The 25,904-nt window shown below is 46.3% G+C and overlaps 1 protein-coding gene across 7 annotated transcripts in view; it reads left to right on the forward strand.

Moving 5' to 3' along the window:
- The window catches only part of PLXNA1 (plexin A1), a 644,822-nt gene that overhangs the window by 343,271 nt on the left and 275,647 nt on the right, over positions 1 to 25,904 (forward strand). For all 7 annotated transcript variants that reach the window (XM_029601328.1, XM_029601329.1, XM_029601330.1 and 4 more), the window contains exon 5: positions 16,257 to 16,357. In XM_029601328.1, coding sequence (XP_029457188.1) covers positions 16,257 to 16,357 — 101 coding nt within the window. The remainder of the gene's footprint in view (positions 1 to 16,256; positions 16,358 to 25,904) is intronic.

The raw sequence follows: 25,904 nt of genomic DNA on the forward strand, positions 1-25,904 counted from the left end.
AACCTGGAGACACAAAGGGTGTGTAGGACCAAGCTCTGGCAACCTGCAAACAAGCAGCCAGAAAACCTGTCCAAACAGAAACAAGATGGCTGCCAGCAGGAAGTATGGTCCATAGAACTGGGAGGACTAACCAGATGGTTTCATGGGTCCACAGAGGCTTCTGCTGGTGGGAGAGTTATTTATAATTAATCACTTTGTATAAAAACAAACTACATTTTGTAAGACCAGAGCCAGCCTCTGCCAGGATGGATTGATACCTTATGATTTTTTTTTCTTATTATTTCTTTTCCCCAGTTCACGTGCCCTGTGTTACAATGTAACTTTATGCTTCCTCAACTTCTTCAAAGTTGTCTCTTGTTGTTTCTGTTAATTGCTTAGTTCGATGTAAACCGAGCTGATTTGATCTGTATCAAGAAACTCGGTATATAAAAGCCTTAAATAAATAAATAAATAAATATGATGACTTTCTGCTCGGTCAGCATTGTACATAGTGACCTACTGAACCCCTACCTGGGTGGGAAGATCTAGTGACATCAAGAATATCCTACTGTGATGTTTCACTTGGTCAAAACCGATAGCTGAAACCTGCATCCCTTCCATGCCCTCTCCTTTATAATGAATCTTCATACCTTCCTCCATCTAGATCTGCTTTAATTGCTGTTCTGGTTTCCTCCTTCTTTCATGCTTTTTTCCTTTATTTGCTCAGGCTTTTTATTTCACTTTTTATTGTACTTTTCTGTGTCTGACACAGAATAGAACTTTTCCTGCTTCTGATGATTTTTTTTTTTTTTTGCTAATAAAAAAAATATTAGAGTTATCTCTGCTGTTATCACTGCGGCAAGAAAAGTAATTAAATGCACAGTTGTAACAGAGCTTGGAGGGCCAAACGAATGAAGGATTTTAATCAAATCTGGAAGAGCAATTAATAATACGTCTGTAACTCTTTAAGACCTGCTTTAGGTCTTGGCGTTTTAGAAGAATATCATAAGATATGCTGGAGTTTTGCTATGGAAAGAAAAAATGCAAATGCTCGTGCAGCCTTTACTAGGGGAGCAAGGGAAATGATTGGTAGATTTCTGTGAAAAATGTGGGCCGTGAACCTGCTTACCCCGGTTTCAGTGATCTTAGAGTAACGAGTTATCTTTTTGGCATCTCATTTTGTTTGGCTTCAAGCTATGTTTCTGTCCAGGTCATCGATGCCAGTATTTTCCCTGTCGGTCCTGGAGTTACCCATAGCCAGTTTGGTTTTCAGGATATCCACAATGAATATGCATGAGATTTGCATGCACTGCCTCCATTGCATGCAAATACCTCATGTACATATTTATTGTGGATATCCTGAAACCAGACTGGCTGGGGGGGGGGGGTACTCCAGGACTGGCTTGAGAAACACAGACAGTGATGTGAGTCAGCGTCACGTAGCCCTGCAAAGCTGTTGAGTGGGCAGCGTAGTTACCCTGCTCTCTAACTAGCAGGATACTCTCACCACCGTCAGATCCTGTCACAAAGCAACCCGGGGAACGGGGCCCTGGCCCAACTGGGATGTAGAAAATCTAAAGGTAAGAAAAAAAAAACCAAAACCAGTTCACGTCTCATTCAACAAAGTGAGAGAGCAGACTAGCTCATTCTTCTGTTGGATGAGAGTGGAGGAGTGACTAAGAATCAGGGGTGCCAGGGTTCAGATCCCCCTGGCATAATTAGGGCCCTGTTCTCTAATTCTGTGTCTATGTGGAAAAATGCTTAGTAAATAGGGCCCTTAGATTGTTAGCTCATGGGGGGACAGATAAATACTTACTGTACCTGAATATAACTCACCTTAAGCTACAAATGAGCTGAAATCTAAAAAAAAAAAAAAAAAGGTGCTCTGTAGTATTCCACTCTCCACACCTATAAAGGAGACGGCCACCTGACTGGCTTTCCACAGTCCTATTCGTGTCTCTTCCATTTGCTTACTGTGATTGACATATGCATGGTGCCTCGTGCATGTACACACCTGCTGTAAATCTCTGGAAATAGCTCAGTGCAGCACCTGTAATGTCACCTAGCCAGAGCCCAATTTATTCTGACCTTTGTGAGCTATGCCCCCTGCTCCAGCCTGCTGCGTGCCGACAAGAGCCAAAACTACTCAAATTCCGCCTTCCAGGGAGGCCGGAGGAGAGGGAATATCTCCCTGTTTCCAGCCTCCTAACGTTCTCTCTGTAGAGGCGTGCAGCAGCCCCCATTCCATCTATCATCTGTCCGTCCATCCTGCTGCCAGCCCTGCAAGCAAGACTCCCACTTGACAGCTCGGGTAATAATCCATCATGTGAAGCATGGTGTTAGTCACCTGCCAGAGTCTCTCAGGCCACCGTCTGACTGTACAGTTTGCAAGAGGGAGAGAGAATGAACGTCCATTAATTATGCATTGATGAATGTGACTAAACTTGAATGACCTTTCCGATTTGGTAATTCGTATCCTGCCAACATAGCCATGCTACCGTGTTTCCCCGAAAGTAAGACAGCGTCTTACTTTCTTTTTACCCCAAAAAGTCCCACTATGTCTTACTTTCAGGGTATGTCTTATATTGGAAAAAACCTGTAAGACATCCCCCGAAAGTAAGACGTAGTGTTAAAAAAAAAAAAAAAATGTTTTAAATACCTGTCGGAGGGCCGCGTGGGTCCAGGCGGCCGGCGGGAGCCGGGTGGTCGCGTGTTAAATCTAGGCCGCGGGCGGGTGGGCGCTTGTTCCAGGCGGCGGGGGGACGCGCGTTAGTTCGAGAAGGGCGGTGGGTGGTCGCGTGTTAAATCTAGGCCGGGTCGCACAGGCGCGCATTCATTCACTGCCGGTGGGGGCAGCCCCGGCAGCCCCCACCGGCAGTGAATGAATGCGCGCACAGGCCCACAGCGCCTGTGCGACCCCCTGCGATTCGGCGCTGGGGGCTGCCGTTGGGGGCTGCTTTCGGCGCTCAAGGCAGTCACATGCTGTGACGTCACGGCATGTGACTGCCTTGAGCGCCGAAAGCAGCCCCCAACGGCAGCCCCCAGCGCCGAATCGCAGGGGTCGCACAGGCGCTGTGGGCCTGTGCGCGCATTCATTCACTGCCGGTGGGGGCTGCCGGGGGGGGGCTGCCGAGGCAGCCCCCACCGGCAGTGAATGAATGCGCGCCTGTGCGACCCGGCCTAGATTTAACACGCAACCGCCGGCCGTCTCGAACTAACGCGCGTCCACCCCCCCCCCCCCCCCCCGGGAACAAGCGCCCACCCGCCCGCGGCCTAGATTTAACACGCGACCACCCGGCTCCCGCCGCCAGCCGCCTGGACCCACGCGGCCCTCCGACAGGTATTTAAAAATATTTTTTTTTTGAACACTACGTCTTACTTTCGGGGGATGTCTTACATTAGCCGACCCCCCTAAAATTCCCACTACGTCTTACTATCAGGGGTGTCTTACTATCGGGGAAACACGGTAATTTCTGTAAGACTGTAGACACTCATTGCAGGCACTGACCCAGTATAGCATGAGAGTTTTAGGCAGTGCTCTGCTTCATGTCATCACCATGCAAGCTTTGGTACAAAACTTTAAATTCAAAAGCTAAAGTAATCTTTCTTGCTTTAATGAATAGCAGCCAATAGTTCATAAATGGGACTGTGCCTCCTTGGGGTGCAGTTCTTGGCTCCTGCTTCCCAAGGCCTCGAGGCCTGCAGAACTATCTCCGTGCGAACACAGGTACTTCAGGAGGAAGATTTACCATGACCTACCCGACTTTCGACAGCAATCTCACCACAGATATTCATCAAGAGAATATCCAAACTGGAGACCTTCTTGCCCCTAGGTCACAAGTGATTGGCATGAAGCAGAACATGGGACTGGAGATGGCTCTGACCGTGGTTCTCCAAACGGACCACACCAGTTTAATGTGATTTCAGACTGGATCCGAGCCCTTCTCTGTGAATTTGGTTAGACAGATACCTGGTGTCCCAAGGTTACACGCACGGTTGCTCTCTGAGGCTGGAGAAATTATGTTGGCTGCTGTGTTAGTCCATGTAAATGTACAGGAATTAAAGGTTAACAAATAGAAGCAAACAAAAAAAACCCCATATATAAGGTGATACCTTTTTATTGGACTAACAAATTTCTTGAGTAGCTTTCGAGAGCTAGGAATGGGGTGGAGGGATCAGCCATCAAACGTCCCTCACCCTATCATTGGAATGCCTTTTATGATTCACTTGTGGCAGCCGCACTACTTTTTAGTGCCTGGTAATGCCAGTTATTGCTGATAAGAAGTCTGACCTGAAGAAGAAAGTATTAGCTCTCGCAAGCTATTCAAGAAATGTATGCTATATATTTTTTGTGTTTTATTTGTTAACCTTTATTTCTGAGGCTGAAGAGTTAGGTTGGCTTATAGAAAGCTAACAGTGTGCAGAGCCAAATGCCATCCTCCTTTTGGTTTTTGGGCTATGGCCACAACTGATTGAAAGTGCCAGGAAAAATAGTGGAAAGTATTCTAAACATCAAAATCACAGAACATATAGAAAGACATTGTTTAATGGAACACAGTCAGCATGGCTTTACCCAAGGCAAGTCTTGCCTCACAAATCTGCTTCACTTTTTTGAAGGAGTTAATAAACATGTGGATAAAGGTGAACCGGTAGATGTAGTGTACTTGGATTTTCAGAAGGCGTTTGACAAAGTTCCTCATGAGAGGCTTCTAGGAAAAGTAAAAAATCATGGGATAAGTGGTGATGTCCTTTCGTGGATTGCAAACTGGCTAAAAGACAAGAAACAGAGAGTAGGATTAAATGGACAATTTTCTCAGTGGACGGGAGTGGACAGTGGAGTGCCTCAGGGATCTGTATTGGGACCCTTACTTTTCAATATATTTATAAATGATCTGGAAAGAAATACGACGAGTGATAAAATCAAATTTGCAGATGACACAAAATTGTTCAGAGTAGTTAAATCACAAGCAGATTGTGATAAATTGCAGGAAGACCTTGTGAGACTGGAAAATTGGGCATCCAAATGGCAGATGAAATTTAATGTGGATAAGTGCAAGGTGATGCATATAGGGAAAAATAACCCATGCTATAGTTACACAATGTTAGGTTCCATATTAGGTGATACAACCCAAGAAAGAGATCTAGGCGTCATAGTGGATAACACATTGAAATCGTCGGTTCAGTGTGCTGCGGCAGTCAAAAAAGCAAACCATGTTGGGAATTATTAGAAAGGGAATGGTGAATAAAACGGAAAATATCATTATGCCTCTATTGCTCCATGGTGAGACCGCACCTTGAATACTGTGTACAATTCTGGTCGCTGCATCTCAAAAAAGATATAATTGCGATGGAGAAGGTACAGAGAAGGGCTACCAAAATGATAAGGGGAATGGAACAGCTCCCCTATGAGGAAAGACTAAAGAGGTTAGGACTATTCAGCTTGGAGAAGAGACGCCTGAGGGGGGATATGATAGAGATGTTTAAAATCATGAGAGGTCTAGAACGGGTAGATGTGAATCGGTTATTTACTCTTTCGGATAGTAGAAAGACTAGGGGGCACTCCATGAAGTTAGCATGGGGCACATTTTAAAACTAATCGGAGAAAGTTCTTTTTTACTCCACGCACAATTAAACTCTGGAATTTGTTGCCAGAGGATGCGGTTAGTGCAGTTAGTATAGTATAGTATTGGATAAGTTCTTGGAGGAAAAGTCCATTACCTGATATTAAGTTCACTTAGAGAATAGCCACTGCTTTTACTAGCAACGGTAACATGGAATAGACAGTTTTTGGGTACTTGCCAGGTTCTTATGGCCTGGATTGACCACTGTTGGAAACAGGATGCTGGGCTTGATGGACCCTTGGTCTGACCCAGTATGGCATTTTCTTATGTTCTTATGTAAAGAAGGTCCGATGCTGTACAGTGAGGGATCCGAGGAAGCGCTCTCGTTTTATAATGAAAGCAGAGACAGGCTTGCATTTATTTTTCTGATCAGAGCTCACTTTCTCCGCTCTGCTTCGTGCTGGATGTATCCTCTGGAGAGCGCGTTGGGTGTGTTACATAGATTTTAGTTCAAGATGTTTATTGCTGCAGTTCAGCTGCTGCTTGTCTGCTCACCTTGGAAGGACTGCAGTAATCAGTGGTCTGTGTTTCTCTTGTGCTAATGAGGGGTCCAGGGAAGCTTAGAGGGGCTTGGGGACACCTAGATATGTGGATTTTTTTTTTTGGAAAGTTTTCTTGAAGAAGACAAACAACTCGAGCGGCCCATTTTCTCTCCTTTTGTAGTGTTTTTAAAAGTCTTGACTGCTGAGGGGGAAGGTCAGTGAGGATGCAGTCTGGATGCCGATTCTAGACATAGTCTATAGCAGTGTTTCTCAATCTTTTTTTATTAGCGGCTCACCTAGCACAGGGTTCACTTTATTGTGGCACACCAACCACTTCCTCTTCACTTCCCTCGTCCCCCATCCCATTGGCATCATCATCTTCTCTATTTCCTCTTTCCCCATCATCATAATCACCCTTCCCTTGGCATTTATCTTCTTCCCTTCCCTCTCCATCATCATCACTTTTTCTAGCCCTGATTATCTCTCCCCCACTCCCTGGCATCAAAATTATCACCACCTTCACACTTCCACCCTCTCTTCCTCTCCCCTTGTATTATCATCACCTTCCCTCCCCCACCCCCTGGCATCATCATCACCACATTCCCTCTACCCCTCTCTCCCTCCCTGGAATCAGCACCTTCTCTCTCCCTCCCTATCTTCTGTACCTCCCCCACTATAATCATCATGCTTTACCCTCTACTCCTCCCACCTCTCCTCCACTCTGCCATCACCTTCCCTTTCCCTCCATCTCTCTCCCCCACCCCCAGGCATCATCACCACTTTCCCTCTCCCCCGCTACCCCTTGTATCACCATCACCTTCCCCCTCCACCCCTCTCCCTCATCACCGGGCATTATCACCTTCTCTCTATTCCTCCACGCCTGGAATCACCAGAATCACCAGAATCCCCTTCCTTCTATCCCTCTCTCCCATCCCTTGGCATCATCACCACCTTCCACCACTTCTTCCCCATCCGCACCCCCTCACATCATCATGACCTTCCCTACCCCTGCACTCCCCATCATCCTCACCTTCTATTTCCCCCCACCTGGCTTCATCTTCCCTCTGCCTCCACCCCTCTCCCTCACCCCTTGGCATTATCACCTTCTCTCTGCCTCCACCCTCTGACATCATCACCATCCCTCTCCCTCCACCCTTGTCCCTCATCCCTGGCATCATCATTAATTTCCCCCTCTCTTCACAGCCCCCATGCCAATCACCTTCTCTTCCCTTTCCCTCCAACCCCTGAAATCACCTGCCCTCTCCCTCACTTCCTGGCATCATCATAATCTTTTCTCTCCCTTACCCTCTGACATCATCAGCTTTCATTGAAATGAAACATAGAACATAGAAATGACGGCAGAAGAAGAACAAATGGCCCATCCAGTCTGCCAAGCAAGCTTTCACACTTTTTTTTCTCATACTTATCTGTTACTCTTGGCCCTTAGTAACCTTTTGGTTCTATTTCCCTTCCACCCCGCCATTAATGCCAAGTCTCTGTGATGCCAATTATGTCACTCATCATTTGCTGCTATACTCTAACTCTCCCATCTTACTTCTTAGACTTCTGGCATTGGCATACATACATTTCAAAGTGTGGTTTTTGCTTGTTTTAACAACCTGCTTTTCAGTTGTTTGGGATAATTCGGAAATCATTAGCTTTGGTGATTTTTTACATATAGGCATATGGACTATGTTTGCTTTTAATGGAACCTCTGTTGGGATGCCCTAACTCTCCTGTTTCATTAGTATCCTTCAAGGATACATTTCTCCGAACCATGCACTGCTGAGTGACTGTCGGCTTTCCCCCTTGTTTTTGTTTAAAAGTTGCTCTATCTCCTTTTTGAAAGTTAGTGCCAGCAGTTTGGTTCCACTCTGGTTATGGTGGAGCCCATCCTTTCAGAAAAGTCTCCCCTTTCCCCAAAAGTTTCCCCGTTCCTTACAAAGCTGAATCCCTCTTCCCTGAACCATCGTCTCATCCACGCATTGAAACTCTGGAGCTCTGCCTGCCTCTGGGGACCTGCACGTGGAACAGGAAGCATTTCAGAGAATGCCACCCTGGAGGTTCTGGATTTCAGCTTCCTACCTAAAATCCTAAATTTGGCTTCCAGAACCTCTCTCCCACATCTTCCTGTCGTTGGTGCCCACATGTACCACGATATCCGGCTCCTCCCCAGCACTGTCTATAAACCTATCTAGGTGATGGGCGAGGTCTGCCACCTTCGCACCAGGCAGGCAAGTTACCAGGCGGTCCTCATGTCCACCAGCCACCCTGCTATCTACATTTCTAATAATCGAATCACCAACTATGATGGCCGGTCTAACCCTTCCCTCCTGGGCAGTAGCCCTGGGAGATTAGTCCTCAGTGCGAGAGGACAATACATCACCTGGAGAGCAGGTCCTTGCTACAGGATCACTTCCTGCTACACCAGGGTGATGTTCTCCTACTGGGAGACCTTTCTGATCCAAGGCAGCACTGGGGCTGCCAGAATGAATTTGGGACTTGGCTACTATGTCCCTGAAGGTCTTGTCAATGTACCTCTCTGTCTCCCTCAGCTCCTCCAAGTCTGCTACTCTAGCCTCCAGAGATCGGACTTGTTCCCTGATAGCTAGGAGCTCTTTGCACCGAGTGCACATATACAATCTCTCACTGGTGGGTAAAAAATCATACATGTGACACTCAATGCAAAAGACTGGAAAGCCCCCCTCTTGCTGCTGGACTGCTGCCTTCATTTAGTTTTATTGAGTTCCTAGTTAAGTTTAGGATACTAAGGGAGTTGGAATGAGAGTACTTTAAATTTACAGGTGAATTTAGTAATTAATCAGCTAGTGTCCTTCAAGGGGATGATTAAACTTTCAATAAGGGCTGGTACAATATTATGTTTTAGATAAGACCCTGATTGATTTTTAATGAGAAAGTGTCTTGTGCCTAAAAATCAGGGGTTGAGTGGATGGGAAAGACAGACACTAGAATTAACTATCTCTGGCTTGCTTATTACCTTAGACACACACAAACTCTAAAGAATATATCCCTTAATTTCACCTTTCACCAAACTTTTATAAGCCCAAACATTTCTGAAAACTATACTTACCAATCCTCTTAAACCACGGTTAAATTAATCTTCACTCAGTCAATGGAAGGATTTGAGATTCGTGCGCCAAATAGCGCGCGCTTCCGTTCCTCCTCAACTGCAAACCGTGCGGGGCCTCTAGAAGCTGGGGCTGTGGAAGTGAATCCCTGGATCGCTTGCGGTGACCTCTGGACTCCTCTCCCGGGGGATGCTGGGAGCAGTATACAGATGAGCCTTCCGGTCCTCCTCTACTGCAAACCGTGCAGGGCCTCTGGAAGCCGGGGCTGTGGAAGTCAATCCCTGGATCGCTTGCGGTGACCTCTGGACTCCTCTCCCGGGGGATGCTGGGAGCAGTATACAGATGAGCCTTCCGGTCCTCCTCTACTGCAAACCATGCGGGGCCTCTGGAAGCCGGGGCTGTGGAAGTCAATCCCTGGATCGCTTGCGGTGACCTCTGGACTCCTCTCCCGGGGGATGCTGGGAGCAGTATGCAGATGAGCCTTCCGGTCCTCCTCTACTGCGAACCGTGCAGGGCCTCTGGAAGCCAGGGCTGTGGAAGTCAATCCCTGGATCGCTTGCGGTGACCTCTGGTCGCCTCTCCCGGGGGATGCTGGGAGCAGTATGCAGATGAGCCTTCCGGTCCTCCTTTACTGCAGGCCCAGAGGGAAATGCAAAATAAAGACTGAAGTCACAGCAGACCTGCACTTCAGCCACGACACAGCGGTTGTTTCCCAGCCCTCTCCTGGAGGCACATTAACCAGTCGAGTTTTCAGGATTGCCATAATGAATATGCATCAGATTTGCACACCCTGGTCTACCACTTTCTGTAGTATTTTGTTGGTAACGTGTACAAATTGCCATGCCACTGAAGATTCTTGACTCTGTTGAAGGGGTGTGATAACCACATATTCTCTCATTTCCAAGAAGCCTCAGTCCTTCATTTGGTTGGTGTTGCTGGCCAGTGGTCAGAAGCTTTCAGAGGTTTCTCCCTTGTGATGTACAGGTGTAACCTCAGATAAAAGGATGGGTGGGTGGGAGGAACCAGCCTAGCGGTTCCGCGTCAGTGCTGCTGTGCAGATCTGGGTTTCGTTCCCCAGCTCAGCTTCTCCTTTGCAGTGGGGGGATGCTGTGGGGGCAGAGCTTCCAGGCATCCCTCTTCCTCGCCCCTGCCCCAGGGTGGGGGAGGAAGTCCGAATAAATGCTCAACAGCCACATCTAGTGGCCAGACTCAGAATGCTTCTGTGATCTCATAGAGGACGATATGGTCTGTGGCCCCTGACCTACCACTTTTGCTATGGTGACTGAGCTAGATGGAGGTGGGGGGCATGGCTTTAAAAGAGGGCAGAGAAACCCCGGGTAGTTGCAAATGATGGTTCATGGGTACCACAGCCCCGGCAGATGCTGGCTCTGATTAAGTTGGAAGCACAAAGGAGCAGGAGGGAAAGTTCTCTGGACCAGTAAAACAAACAAACCAGGGAATTTTTTTTTTCTATGAAGTCCATTGAAATTGAAATGGTTAGAATGACGTCTGGGGGGAGGGGGGGGGGGGGGTTGAGAATAAGAGGGGCTCTGCCGTCTCTCCATTCCACCTTCCTTCCCTGGGCGTGTGGGACAGCTGGTCATTTATGGTAATAAGCATAGGTCGGTGCACGTCCCTCCTGGCTCAACCTTTCTGCTCGCATAACCAGTGCCGTGGAAGGGAGCAGTCAGAGGAGGACAGAGCAGTCCTGCCATGAACTTTTGTTTTCTTTCGACACAGGGTAGGTTGGTGTCTCTGCTGCAGCGCTGGGCCTGCATCTCTGAACATCTGTCTGACCTTGGCCGGTGCCCCTCCCCCCCTCGCTGTGCCATGTGGCCGCCCCCCCCCCCACCTCCCTCTGCTTCCCTCTTCTGCAGAGGCGGGACGGATTCCCCTGGAAGCCCCCGGGCTTGGTTCCTAACGATGCGTGGAGGACGTTCTTGCTCCTCCTTCTCCTCCATCCGCTGCGTTTCCTGAGCGGCGAGAACCCGTTCTGCGCGGCCAGGGGGCTCTGATCGGGAATCGGATGCTTTAAGCGTGACTAGAATTATTTTTGACTTGAGAGCGTGTGAAAAGTGTTTTTTAGACCCAGGAAATAAGATACTTTGGAGGCTTTGAGATCTTCTATTGAATCAACAAGAAATTCTTACACACAGACGTGATTATAGTATAGCAGGTCCCTTCATTAATGTTTCTTAATTAACATGTCAGAAATCACAATTAATACCATGGTAGTTATTGCCAGTAAATGAAAACTACTAAAAGGCATATCAAAGGTAGAAAATTACTACAATTACCTATTATGGTAATGCTTTTGTCATAAAAAAGGGATCAGAAATTGCTTCTGAACTTAAGATTCCTCTGGCAGGTCATGCCTGAAAATGTAGCACATGCTCAGTACCTTCCTACCTTCTATTTGTGGAGTTTGCCTTTTAAACGTGTGACTTGGCTCGCTTTCTCTGCCTCGGAGTACCCACTGGGCAGCCCCTGTTACTTTGCCGATGCGACCCAGTTCCTGACCTTGCACAGCCAATTTGTAGCATTTTGACAGCTTCTCTGAAGTTTTCATAGCACCCCCCCCCCCCCGGTCAATAGAAGGTCGTCTTCTCCAGGCCCTAGTGTTGAAGCCACCAAGCCTAGAAGGCGACATTCACAAGCCTGGCTACGGGCAAGGCAAACCCATGAGAAAAGAGTGGAATAATGTGCTTTGTGAAAAAAAAAAAAAAAATTTACAGAACAGATTGCAGTTTACTGGCTCTTACTTCCATCTCAGAGCTCAGGTGCCGCTCCATAATCTGTTTGAGCTTCACTGTTGTAGATTTACCGTGTCACTGAAATGCCTTGATGGGATTATAGCCTTGTAAAATGCCGCTGCTTGTCTGCTTTTCTAGGTGTAGGGAAAGGCTAAGCTTCACATCGATGTCAGAAGGCAGGGAAGCCTCTCTTGCGTAGGTGTGACATCCATCTTTTCAGCATTGTGGGGTGGCTAGATTTGACTTTATTATTCCGGGTCTGGTGCACGCTTTGTAGGTCTTCCTCCTGCATTATATGGGACACCTGATTTAACTGGGGCAAGCTTGCCGGAGATTTTTAGGGAGTAACCCTGGCACGAACCTTGCTGCTGGGAGCCTTCAATGGGTGCTAGGATCTATGAAGAGCAGACAAGACCTCTACCGCTTATCATTTCTACAGCACTGCCAGACGTATGCAGCACTGTGCAAATAGACAGTCCCTCCTCCCTAGAGCTTACAGTTAATTCACGACAGGACAAATAAGAGAATTAGAGCATTTCATTTGTGATGGAGGACCAGGGATTATGATTAAAAAAAAAAAAAAAAAAGCAGCCTTAAAAAGGTGGGATTTTAGGTTGCATTTGAAAATGACCATAGAGGGGGGAGCATGATGCACCGACTCAGGAAGTCTGTTCAAGGTTCATGGAGCAAGGGTTGTAGCTAACCTTCCCCGGGAGCATTGGGAGGCGGACGCACGCCCTGATGCTCCCATGCTTGGGCTTTAACAGAACGGGTGTGCTCCAACACTCCCTGCTGTCCACTTACAGCATTTTAAATCCCTTTTATAAGGGATCATAAAAAAAAAGGTTTTCATCCACTAGGATGTGGTGCATCAGGGAGTCATGGTGGGAGCCAGTGACTCCCTGTACAGAATCCATGGAGCTTGGAGTGCCACTTAAGGAAGGGGTGTGGGGGGTGGGGCAGTGGAACGAGCTGTCTCCCGGCACACACCATACCTGAATCTTAGGGAGAGTAACAGAATATAAAAATGGCTCTTCTTTGGAGGGTGTCTTGCTTTTAACCTCATAAAATAATGGTGGTGGACTTATCGGTTTTTATATATAATTTTTTTTTTCGATTCTCTGTGGATATGCCCAGTCTCTTCATAAAGAGGGGAAGAACTCTATGTAGCAGAAGTGTGATAGATACACGGGTGCGCAGGCGCACGTTTCTCTTCGTTCAGCCATACGCTGTACCCACCAGGAAAGGTGGATTTCCCAAGGAACCCGGGAGCTGCTCAGGGCAGACGAGCCAGATGTTTCACGGATCTGCTTTCCTTGTCTGAGCAGCCTGATTTGCTTCCATTGGGGCTTTGAGAAGGGGACGTGCTGGGTGGAAACAGCACACAGGCACCCTGCTGCTCCAGTCTCGGTGGCCACTGAGGTCCCGAGGGTCATTCCTAATGGGCTAGAGCATCGTGCACCCACATGCTTAACTGTTAAAGCAATAGCCCCGGTCTCTAGCGTTGAACCTGTCACCCTGATGCTGCTTCCCTCGCCCCCCACCTCATCCTTCCAGTACGCCCCACATTCTCAACAGGTTTGTTGACAGAAATATTGTAGAATCTAACTTTTCACCCACAGGTCTGAGAATGGAACTGCCTTAGGTACTGGAGGGGAATGGTTGTAGTTGGAGGATGAAGTGGAGCAAAAAACCCTTTTAGTTAATGGTTAGATTCTCTTTTTTTTTTTTTTTTTAACTTGGCAGATTCTTTTTGTAACTTTGTGATCTCCAGCTCAGTCAGAACAAGGGCCGGCCTTGGGATCTGGTGCTCTGATCCTTCATTTGTGACTACTCAGGGATATTATTCCCTATTTTATATTCCCTCCCAATTGATTTTAATCCAGTCTAGTGTTTCCCTGCTTCCTCCTGAAGGCACAGCTACAGTATCCGGTCGTGTTTTCAGGACTGCCGCAATGAATATGCATATAAGATATGCATACACTGGGTCTCCAATATATGCAAATCTATCTCTTGCATATTCATTAAGGTTGGCTTGAAAACCCGATTGCCTGCAGGAGGGGGTTGGAAAACGCTGGTCTTGTCATTGCAGTGATGTCCCTCTGTTGGGGACCACTCACCAGGGTTCCTTCCAGAGCCCTGCAGTCATGGGCTCTGAGTCTGGCCTCTTGGTGCCGCCATTTCACCATGGCTGGGTCTCCCTTCCCCCAGTGGGTTGTGAATGCTGCCTCTGCAACATCCCCAGTCTAGGCTGACCCGGAGAGCAGAAAGCATGAGCTGGAAGATGAACCCAGGTACCTTCACTTGGCAGTGCACAGCACTGAGCCACTGGACTGACTCTAAGTAGTGGTTAAATGGGGGGAAAAAATGAGGAACTAATGGTTTGGCTCTTGTTTGAGTGTATTTGGCAGGTAAAATGCAAACCCTCCCTGTTCCATAATCTGCATTATTTTGAAACTGAATCAGAGTTGAAGGGGCTGGGGATGGTATTTACGGGTCACTTAAAGCAACAGGAATAATGAACAGAGCAGATGACATTGAGCTGACATTTGTGAAATTATGAAGCTGATTCTTCATTTTTTTTCATTTTTGAGAGGGCATTAATGTTTGAAACAACAACCACATGCCTTAAGAACATAAGAAATTGCCATGCTGGGTCAGACCAAGCCCAGCATCCTGTTTCCAACAGAGGCCAAAACCAGGCCACAAGAACCTGGCAATTACCCAAACACTAAGAAGATCCAATACTGCTGATGCAATTAATAGCAGTGGCTATTCCCTAAGTAAAATTGATTAATAGCCATTAATGGACTTCTCCTCCAAGAACTTATCCAAACCTTTTTTGAACCTAGTTACACTAACTGCACTAACCACATCCTCTGGCAACAAATTCCAGAGCTTTATTGTGCATTGAGTGAAAATGAATTTTCTCCGATTAGTCTTAAATGTGCTACTTGCTAACTTCATGGAATGCCCCCAAGTCCTTCTATTATTCTATTATGCCTTGCTCCTTCTTCCTCCGGAGAATATGAGTGAACCTTCACACCATGCAGGCACTAGATTGACACCCTTAAAACATGAAGATCTATCTAGACGCGGAATAACCCAGGCAGCTGTTCCCCCACATTAACTCTGACTTCCCTGCACAGTGAGTGCTGCACAGGATTCGCCTTTGGTAAAGAGCATGTTAAAATAATCAGGTGGTACCTGTGCATCGAGAAGAGGGGAAGAAACCAAGAGGTGTTAGGCAGGGTTGAGGAAACTTGGCCTGCATGAGGGGGTGGGTTGGTAACGCGTACTGTCTTCGGGGCTGACGCAATAAAGTGCGCCCAGCCTAGCACACGGGTATAGATGCAGGTGGACGCACATTTTGGACACGCTAGACTAGCACCCGATGCAAAATGGAGATTAGCACATCCAAAACGTGCGCCCAAACAAATTCGTAGCCGATAGCGCCCAATCCATGTAGATGAGGCTGATTAGCTATTACCCCCGATGCAGAAAATCGCTGGGCGCCTGACGCACACTTTTTAATGCAGCAAATGTAACTTCATCCCCGGAGATGGCATAAAGGCAATCGGCAAATCCAGGGCTCATGAGAAATTAAAAAATACGGTCCTCTGTGGTTCCTCCTACTTAGTATCATTGTGACACTTAAATTTATTGTTTGCGCTGTTGAAAAATAAATATATATTGGCTTGATTTAAAAAAAAAAATCTTCTGTACGCATAATTTAGACACCCATAGCAAGAGGCTTTAATTTGTAATCTATACCACTTATAATTTTCTTTATCGTGCCTTTCTGTAAACCGACGGTATTAGAAGAGTTTTTAAATGTATAAATAAGAGGCGTCTTCAGCAACCTCAGCAAAATGGGCCAGAAGCGGGATAAAAATGGGCACTCGTACTGAGCACCCCTTGCATTTATGGGCGCCCGATGCATTTGAGCGTTAGGGACGTTCAATTCTCCCCTAGCGCATCCTTTTTTTTTTTTTTTTTTGCGCAGCCCCTCATTTAAATACTGCATCGGGGGGGGGGCCCAGGGGATGTTGGCTACGTGCTCGTTAGGAAAATCGGCACTCAGTGCAAGCGCCCGTTTTCAACGCGCGTCTTATTGCATGGACCCCCCTCAGCCTGCTCCTCAGAGAGATTGTGCCGTCTCATGGAAAAACCTGTGAGGGCAATAAAATGATCGGTCCCCCCCCCCCCCCCGGGGCAGTAGTATCGTTTGTTTGGCCACCATGAGACGTAGCCAGAGAAATCAGTATATATGGTTAGGTTCTTGGCTGATTGCTTTCTTTCTTTTAATCGGAATCTTTCCCCTTTTGCCAGGTGAGCCGGGTGCCAGTGGAGAGCTGTGAGCAGTACAGGAGCTGTGCTGTGTGTCTGGGCTCCAAGGATCCTCACTGCGGGTGGTGTGTCCTTCACAACAGGTGAGTATAGGTGACTTAGCCTCATGGAGGGGGGGGATCTTTTTTTTTTATGGGGGGAGGGGTTTGAGTGGGGATTTTGGGGGAGGGGCAGGGGACACACAACCAGCAAGCCCACTGGGAATGGACTGTGTGCCCCGAGATGGCTGTTTTTTCTCCCAGGCAACAAAGGCAAGCAAGGGAGCGAAGGTTGAACTCCTCCCGCTATAATGGGAGCTTGCTTGTCCCAAAACCAGGTGGTGGTTGTGTTTTTGGGGGTTGGAGCAATGTCTTTTTTTTTAATGTAACAATAGTACAGTCTGCTCTGCTGCCAAGCTAACATTTGCAAGGGCTCTGTAGTCTTATGGGTTAATGTTTAATATTTTGGCAGTTTATACGCTGCTGTCCTGGCACTCAGAAACAGAGGTTCACTTAGAGGTGGATATTCTAAAGGGTTTGCTTGGCCAACCTTTAAGATAGTGGGATAAAACCCCAAAACTTGAATTTCCCATTCCTGTTGTCGGTGAAATTTTACCTAATTCATCTAAAATTTAGCTGCAGAGAGGGAGGGATTTCTGGGGAATCTGGTGGGTAACTAAAATATATCCTGTTTGAGCTGAGTTTTATCATTTGCCAGATAACCTGGCTAAGTTTGTCAGGCCAGAAACATTTCTGTCCTAAAGTTACCCAGGTAGTTTCAGTGGCAGACCTCTCCGGTTAATAGCATTGGAAATCAAACAAAGACAACCCCCTCATCGTATAGAGCAAAATACATTTTTGAAGTCGGCAACTTCCACATCCTACCCCTGGTTTTGAAAGATTTTGCACGTTTTTGGAAAGTAGCCTGTTTCCAAACTGAGGCTTCTGTAAAGCCCTCCTCTTAGCAAGGCCCCCTTCAAGCTTTGCAAAGAGGTGAGGGGGAAAGCTAGAGATTCACTGTGGTCTAGGGTCCAGCCCCAGGCATGACATTGGGCAGAGATTGGATGGACCTCGGGGTCCTTATCTGCTGTCATACTTTGTCTTCCTGTTAAGTTTGCATTTTGGTACAGAAGATAATGGTAAAGCAGTCAGTTCTGGTTTCACTTCCATTTGGTGTTTTTCATAGGTGCTAGTTCCGAAAGGCTAGTAGGAAAGATTTTGTCTTTCTCAGTTCAGACACTATCCTGAAATATACAGCCCTGATGCTAAGAAGCATCGTTTGTGTCTGGACACTGGTTTGATGTTGGAGTGGTATATCAGCCCTGGGAGCTGCTGTTACCTGCTCGTGCCAGGGTGAAAGTCTGTCTCACCATATGCAGAGCCAAAATGTTCTGGAGTTCATGTAGACATCAGAATGTGAGATTTGGAAGAGAGTGCAGGGTCTCCAGTCGTGCCCCTATTCTAAAGAGACTGGGACTGGAAGGAAGGGAACCTACCTAACAGAGGATTCAGTTAAAAGACTGATTTTGAGGCTGGCCTAGCAACCCTGTACTAGTGTTCTGTACCGTCAGGTGGAAGATCTGGGCCTCATTCCCAGATCCAGCTCTTTTTGTTTTGTTTTTTTTTCCTTGGATCGGTTGGGACTGAGGGTGCTGCAGAGGCAGTGACCACAGCCCCCTAGAGGCCAGGGGGAATCGCAGCCCTTGTGCAGCAGTGACACCTGCTGGCTGCTTCAAGATCCCTCGTGCACGAAGTTTGAGGTTCGTGTCTCTCTGGAAGAGAGAGTGAAGGAGCGACGCCAGGGACCTGCGAATGAAAGCTGATGGTGCCAAAGCCCCTGGTCGGAGCTACTTCTAATTAAGCTGGAAGTTCAAAGAAGCAGGAGGAGTAAACTTAAAGAAAAAGAAAAAAAAAAAACCGAGTTAATGTTGCAGCAGCTAAGTAAGAATCAATATAGGGAAGCTCTGATTTTGTCATAAAAGAAAGGCACCCCCTCCCGAAGCTTAAGTGGTCCTGATGACAGGACTCTTATTACCACGGAGACTCTACCACTGACCTTTGCTCAGCTTAAATTACTTGCTGCCATCTCCTCTCCTTGAGAACTGGGAGAGGAGGGCGTGAGTGGCATCGGCTTTCTGCTCCCTGGGGTTGTGTTCCAGTCTGTTCCCTATTTACTGCAGGGGGCGGGTGGGTGTCAGTGAAAAGTGGAGCGTCCATTATGTTGCGGGCATTTCTAGCAGCCTTCTGCTGACTCCTTTCTCCTCTCCCCTTCATTCCCGAGCTGTGCGGCCAGAGAGCCAGCAGCTCACCGAGGACTATCAATTTTTAATTGAGCACTTTCTATCAAGGAATGAATACTTTTGGGTTTTATTTTTTATTTGATACCACAAATTAAAGAGCTAGCTGGTGGCTGACTTCTATGGCATGTTAATACAGAAAACCACAGACACCCAGCGGTTCATAATAAAAACAAATAGAGAATATGATGGCAGACCTAGCGTGCCCAATTTACTCCTTGGTTCAACGCCATAGACCCCAGTTGATCTCTGGCTTCCCCCTCACATCTTCACACCCAGGGACCTTCTGGGCTTATCCCAGGCTTTCTTCGGTTCTGTTACTGGTTTTGTCTCTATGACCTGCACTGGGAGGTGCTTTCATGCTTCCTCCACCCTTTCTGTGAAGAAATATTTTCTGATGTTGCTCCGGACTCCTTCTGTCTTTCAGCTTCATATCACGATCTTTTGGTCTAGACCATGGGTTCCCAACCTTTTCAGGGAGCGAGGACCGCTTTCCAACCTCCACATGTGTCTCTCTAATGTTTGCTTGCAGTTAAATGCCATACGGAAAACTGATTCATGCATGCCAGAATCATTTGTAACGTGTGAAACTTAATATTAGATAAGGAGTGCCTTCCAATATAAACTGTGCTCTCCCTCCTGCCCTCCCTCTATGGCCCCTTCATGAGGGCTACTCCCTGCTTCCCTCCATCTACAGACCCTGCCTTCCTTCTGCTCTTTCCTCCCTTCAGCCCCTTCTCTTGTTCTGTTCCTCCTCTTACCTCTTCCTGAGTGCTCACCCTTCTGCCCTCTTCCCTCCACAAGTTCCTTCCCTTCTCTCCTACGTGCCTTTCCCTGGTTCTTCCTGAATGATTTTCCTCCTGCCCTTCCTCCTGCCCTTCCTCCATGGCCCCATCCTTTCCCCTGTGGCCCTTTATTGAGTGCTTTACCTCCCTGTCTTCTTCTCCTTGAGGCCTCTTCCTGGTCCTCCTTTCCTCTCCCCATGGCCCCATTCCAAATGGTGATCTATTTAGTTATTTGGATTTATTACTTTTTGAATAAGAAATGTACCCAAAGCAGGATACAACACATTCGAAAAGGAATATAGAGTCTGAAGGAGATTAAACAGTTCTAGTCTGAAGAAGACCTCAGTAAGGACTAAACTTGATATCCATCAACGACAGGACTAAATTAGGTAAAATAAGACTAAATGTTGAATAAGTCAACAGAATTAAGAATAGAACAACACAGGATGAATTATTTTTTTATTTATTTAGTTAGTTGTTTTATATACCATCATTCCAAGCTAAGAATACAAAGGTTTACAAAAATAACATTCATCCTTTAGGTCATTACATATTTTGTTGTAACTCGTTTTGGTATAACACATTCTTTGGTAAAATGCATACTTTGATAAGATACATATTTGGTATGACAAATATTTTGTATAACTAAAAAGAGGGTCATATGAATCTAGGGAGATCTTCTTATACATCTCAGTCGAAGAGATGGGACATTAGGGAGTCTGTTTAGTAGTTTACATAATCGTAGGGGAGAAGTCATAAACTACTTTGTTCTCTTGTTATTCGATGAAGTCTTTGTTCTTGTTATTGTTGACTCTGCATACTGACAGATTTAAGGTAGGTTATAAGTGTTTTTAAATAGCCAACTTTTTAGTTCACGTTTGAATATCTTTCTTTCTGGGATCGTTCGAAATGTCTCCGATAGTGAGTTCCACAAACACTACAGTTAAAAGCCTTCCAGGATCATCGGCCAGCAGAAATGCTATTCAGATAGTCAAAGCGATCAAAGAACAAAGCAAAGCTCTAAAGTTGATATTATCATCCATCTGGGAACCAACGACCTTGCTAGAAACAGCATCCAAGTGGTACAGAGAGATTTCCAGACTCTAGCAGAGCAGATTAGTCACATGGCGACAACAATTGCCTTTTCAGAAGTGTTACCTGTTCATGGAAAGGGGAAGGAGAGGCTAAGCCATATTAATAACTTCAATGTATGGCTTAAATCCTGGTGTAAGGAATAAAGTTTTGGATATATTTGGGGCTGGGACATGTATGGAACAGTAAAAAGCTCTTTGTCAAAGATGGCTTACATCTGTCTGTGGCAGGAAAAAGGATCCTAAGAGATAAATTCAACTCCTATGTCATAAGGCATTTAAACTGGATGCCGGGGGTGGCAGAAGGAAATTAGAATGTCACCCCCCAAATACAAATACAATGGAAAAGGGTGAAGTGGATAACAAAACTCAGCTAAATAAGTTACAAAAGGAGTCCAAGAAAAGCTAGAAAGCTTTGAGCACAAATGCTCGCAGTTTGGCAGTAAAATCCCAGATCTGCAAGCCCTAATGGTGGAGGTGGACTTGGACATTGTTGCTGTCACGGAAACGTGGTTCACAGAATCTCATGATTGGGATACGGCCATACCGGGCTATAACTTAAGGAAGGACAGAGAGGACAGAAAAGGGGGAGGAGTGGCTCTTTATATCAAAAACAATATCCAAGCATCTGACCTGCAAGGAAGATGGGGCAAAGAAGAAGCACTATGGGCTGACCTAAAAAAAGATGATGGGGCATCCATTTTTATGGGAGTGGTTTACAGGCCTCCAAATCAAATGGAAGGACTTGACAGAGATCTGGTTGAAGACATCCAAAAGATGAAAAAGAAGGGAGAAGTAGTGATTGTTGGAGATTTTAATCTGCCACATGTAGACTGGAGAATCCCTTCTGCAGAATCTAACAGTAGTAGAGAGATAGTGGATGCCCTGCAAGGGGCTCTGTTCAAATAAATGGTAATGGAACCCACGAGGGAGGGAGCTATACTCGACTTAGTGCTCACTAATGGAGATAATGTCTCTAATGTCCGGGAATGGTTTCATATCACAAATAGGATTCAGAGAAGAAGCACGAAGACCCGAGTTTTGCAGTTCAAAAACACAGACTTTGTTGAAATGGGGAAGTATCTGGAGGAAGAACGGTCTGGGAGAAAAAGAGAAATGTGGAACAGTGGGCCAAAATAAAAGGAGCAATTACCAAGGCAACTAATCTATACCGTATGTTAGAAAAGTAAAGAAAAGCAAGAGAAAAATGAAACCTATCTGGTTCTCAAAGGAGGTGGCTGATAAATTAAAAGCTAGAAGAACAGCATTTAAGAAATATAAAGGATCCCAAAGGGAGGATCACAATGAAGAATATCTGGTGAACTGAGGGAGACAAAGAAAGTAATCAAGACAGCAAAAAGTCAAGCGGAAGAAAGGATTGTCAAAGAGGTAAAGCGAGGTGACAACATTTTTCAGATACATCAGAGAAAGGAGAAAAGTCCAAAGTGGTATAGCGAAATTGAAAGATGGAAAGGATCAATGTGTGGAGAGAGACGAAGAAATGGCAGAAATATTAAACAAATACTTCAGTGTTCACTAAAGAGGACCCTGGAGAAGGACCGTTGCTAGTTAACAAGAAACTGGAGGGGCGTGGAGTAGATGAAACTCCGTTTACAGAAGGGAATGTATGGGAAGAGCTAGGAAAACTGAAAGTGGACAAAGCCATGGGGCCTGATGAGGTTCATCCCAGGATACTGAGGGAGCTCAGAGATGTGCTGGCGGGTCCACTGTTCAATAGATCCCTAGAAATGGGAGTGGTGCCGAGTGATTGGAGAAGAGCGGTGGTGGTCCCGCTTCACAAGAGTGGGAGCAGAGAGAAGGCTGGAAACTACAGGCCAGAAAAGTAATGGAGTCGCTGCTGAAAGAGAGAATAGTGAACTATCTACAGTCAGAAGAATTGCTGGACCAGGGGAAGGTCCTGTCAGACAAATCTGATTGACTTTTTTGATTGGGTGATTAGGGAATTGGATCGAGGAAGAGCGCTTGATGTCATCTACTTGGATTTCAGCAAAGCTTTTGATACGGTTCCGCACAGGAGGCTTGTGAGTAAAATGAGAAGCTTAGGAGTGAGTGCCGAGGTGGTGGCCTGGATTGCAAACTGGTTGATGGACAGAAGACAATGTGTGATGGTAAATGGAACTTACTCTAAAGAGAGAGCGGTGTTAAGCAGAGTGCTGCAAGGATCGGTGTTGGGACTGGTCCTGTTCAAAATCTTTGTGAGCGACATTGCGGACGGGATAGAAGGTAAAGTTTGTTTTTTTGCGGATGATACAAAGATCTGCAACAGAGTGGGCACGCCGGAAGGAGTGGAGAGAATGAGACTGGATTTAAGGAAGCTGGAAGAGTGATCAAAGATGTGGCAGCTGAGATTCAATGCCAAGAAGTGCAGAGTTATGCATATGGGGTGTGGAAATCTGAAAGAACTGTATTGATGGGGGGGTGAAGGGCCAATGTGCACGGAGCAGGAGAGAGACCTTGGGGTGATAGTGTCTAACGATCTGAAGTTGGCAAAACAATGTGACAAGGCAATAGCTAAAGCCAGAAGAATGCTGGGCTGCATAGAGAGAGGAATATCTAGTAAAGGAAGTGATGATCCCCTTGTGCAGGGCCTTGGTGAGGCCTCACTTGGAGAACGGTATTCAGTTCTGGAGACCATATCTCCAAAGGGACAGAGACAGGATGGAGGCGGTCCAGAGAAGGGTGACCAAAAAGGTGGATGGTCTTCATAAAATGACTTATGAGGAGAGACTGAAGAACCTAAATATGTGTACCCTGGAGGAGAGGAGGAGCAATGGTGATATCATACAGACTTTCAGATACTTGAAAGGTTTTAATGATCAATGGTCAACAAACCTTTTCTGTTGGAAAAAAATCTGTAGAACTAGGGGTCACAATTTGAAACTCCAGGGAGAAAGACTCAGAACCAATGTTGGGAAGTATTTCTTCACGGAGAGGGTGGTGGATGCCTGGAATGCCCTTCTGGAGGAAGTGGTGAAGACTAAAACTGTGAAGGATTTCAAAGGGGCATGGGATAAACACTGTGGATCCTTAAAGGCTAGAAGATGGGAATGAAGAGAAGAGCCATGGGGGTGGCTTGCTGGAATGAAGGCTACTACCTGGTGATTACTATCCTTACTCAATAAGCCTTCACACGGTTACTTCAGCTCCACATTGCTCTCTGCTTCAACGGCAAGGGGAAATGTGGAAAAGAGGATTTGCATTCAGACAACAACCAACAAGGATTGAACTACACAGTCTGGGTAAACAAGCTTCGGGGTAGCTTGCTTATTGTGGCAGTTACTACACTAAACCAACTAAGCCTGATACTTCACTTTGAATGCATATTTAGCGTTGCTTTCTGCTTCAACGGCAGGGAGAAATGTGGAAAAGAAGATTTACATTCAGCAACATCCAACAAGGCATGGATCTGTGCAGTCTGGGTAAACAAGCATTGGGGTAACTTGCTTGATGCGGCGGTTACTACCCGCAACCATTAAGCCTTATGCTCACCTTTGATGCAACTCCAACCTTACTCTCTGCATCGGTGGCAGGAAATTTGAATCAAACAGTTACCAACAAGGGGCCTGAACTTGGTGGTCGGTGAAACAGATAAGTATGGGAAAATAAGTGTGTGAGCCTGCTGGGCAGACTGGATGGGCCAATTGGTCTTTTTCTGCCTGTGATAGAGTATATGACAGAGAGCCTCAGACTGCCTTAATGGACCGGCTCCAGCTATCTGGCCCAGTCCACCTTAAGACAGACAGGAAAGGGATCCTCGGGTGGGGGCATTTCCCTGAGGTAAGGGATACAAAGGTGATGCCCTGAGAGAGTTAGATAGGCCCCAAGGAGAAGAAGGAAGCTGTAATGGAGTGCTATGCTCTTTTGGAAAAACTGTTCTTGCATTGTCAGTCTGCTGAGGTAAGCAGCCATTTTGATTCTGTCTTGCTGAACTTTTTGTAATTAAACTGTTGAAAAGCAGAACAGACTCCAGCCTGGTCTGTTCTCCGACCTTCTCCTGTCTTAGATCGCTCCAAGGGCATCACACTGCTGTCATTTCTTTGTTTCTATGACCTGCTATGGAGAACATTAGATTTCTTATTTGCATCATGTGTGTGCGCTGGATTGTTGGTACAGTTAATAGACCTTTGTTTTGGGACCTTAGAGTTCGTTGTGGTGCGTATGGTTGTAGCATCACGCCTATTAATCTGGGGTTATTAGTGTGGATGAATTTAAAAATTAGGGTTAATATTTTGAAATAGATTTGGTATTGTATTGGTAGCCAATGCAGTGCTATTAGCGAGGGAGTGATATGATCAAATTTCCTGGTTCCAGTTAAGAGTCTTGCAGCTGCATTTTGTAGTAGTTGTAGTTTTTTTTATTAGGCAGTTTGGGAGTCTGAGTAATAGGGAGTTACAGTAATCTATATTTGAGAAAATTAGAGATTGTAGAACCATACGGAAGACTCAGAGGCTTAGTAATGGTTTCAATCTATGCAGTATACGCAGTTTTGCATATCCTGTGATGATTAATTTATTTGTGTCTTTTCATTGTATCATTTTTGTCTTTCTGGATTCCTAAGTCCCATACTTGATCTGAAGGTGTAATATGGAAATTACCTAGGTTTAGGGATGGAGGTTTAACTATGGGAGAGTTTCTCCTTAACCAGATGCGTTCGGTTGTTTTTGTGTTTAGTAGTGTGAGATCAGATAGTTCTTGCTACATTGCCTTCATGTATTTTGAGAATGTCGATGCTGTTTTGTCAAATGGAATGTAGATATGTATGTCATCAGCTTCATGAGATAAGAATGCAAACATCTCAGTAAAACATTAGGATGCAGCAGCCCATTTAAGGCACCTCTGTAAAGTGCCAAACAGTTTATAGCACTCCCTCCTGCCCTTCTCCTCCTTGCCCCTTTCTAAGTGCGTTCATTCCTGTGCTCTTCTGTTTGCCCTTTCCTCCCTGTGACCACCCCCCCCCCCCTTCTCCACAGCTTTGAGTGTTTGCACTATGGCCTCCTGCCCTACCATGACTGTACTGCTCTCTCAGTGCAGCTTTTCGCCCTCACTGTCAGGTCAGAGCACATGTAGCAATGATCAGAAATGCCCCTCAGGCCCATCACCCTGCTTTCTGCCGCCTCTGGTCGGGTGGAGCAGCAGCAGTTGAAGGTGCTGGTGGCAGCGTGTTTCCCCCTCCTCCTCTTGGTTTAGTTTCAGACTCCTCTTTGTTTAGCTTCAGACTCCTCTTGGTGGCAGTCAGCTGTACTCTTCCCTGTCTCCTTTCCGCACCAATCGGGGTTTCTTAAGGCTGTGATCTTCCTCTTCTCGGCATGGGATCAGGCGGTGGGATTAGGCAGCAGGAGCATTAGAGCGGTGCTCCTCAGAGGTGAGGTCAGCCTGCTCTGTATCTCAGCAGGTGCACTTTGGTTGCCTCCCTTCTGGCGGAACCTTCTGTGATGATCTTGCAGACCCCTAAGGGTCT

Source organism: Rhinatrema bivittatum, chromosome 4 (genome assembly GCF_901001135.1).
Source record: "Rhinatrema bivittatum chromosome 4, aRhiBiv1.1, whole genome shotgun sequence".
NCBI lineage: Eukaryota > Metazoa > Chordata > Amphibia > Gymnophiona > Rhinatrematidae > Rhinatrema > Rhinatrema bivittatum.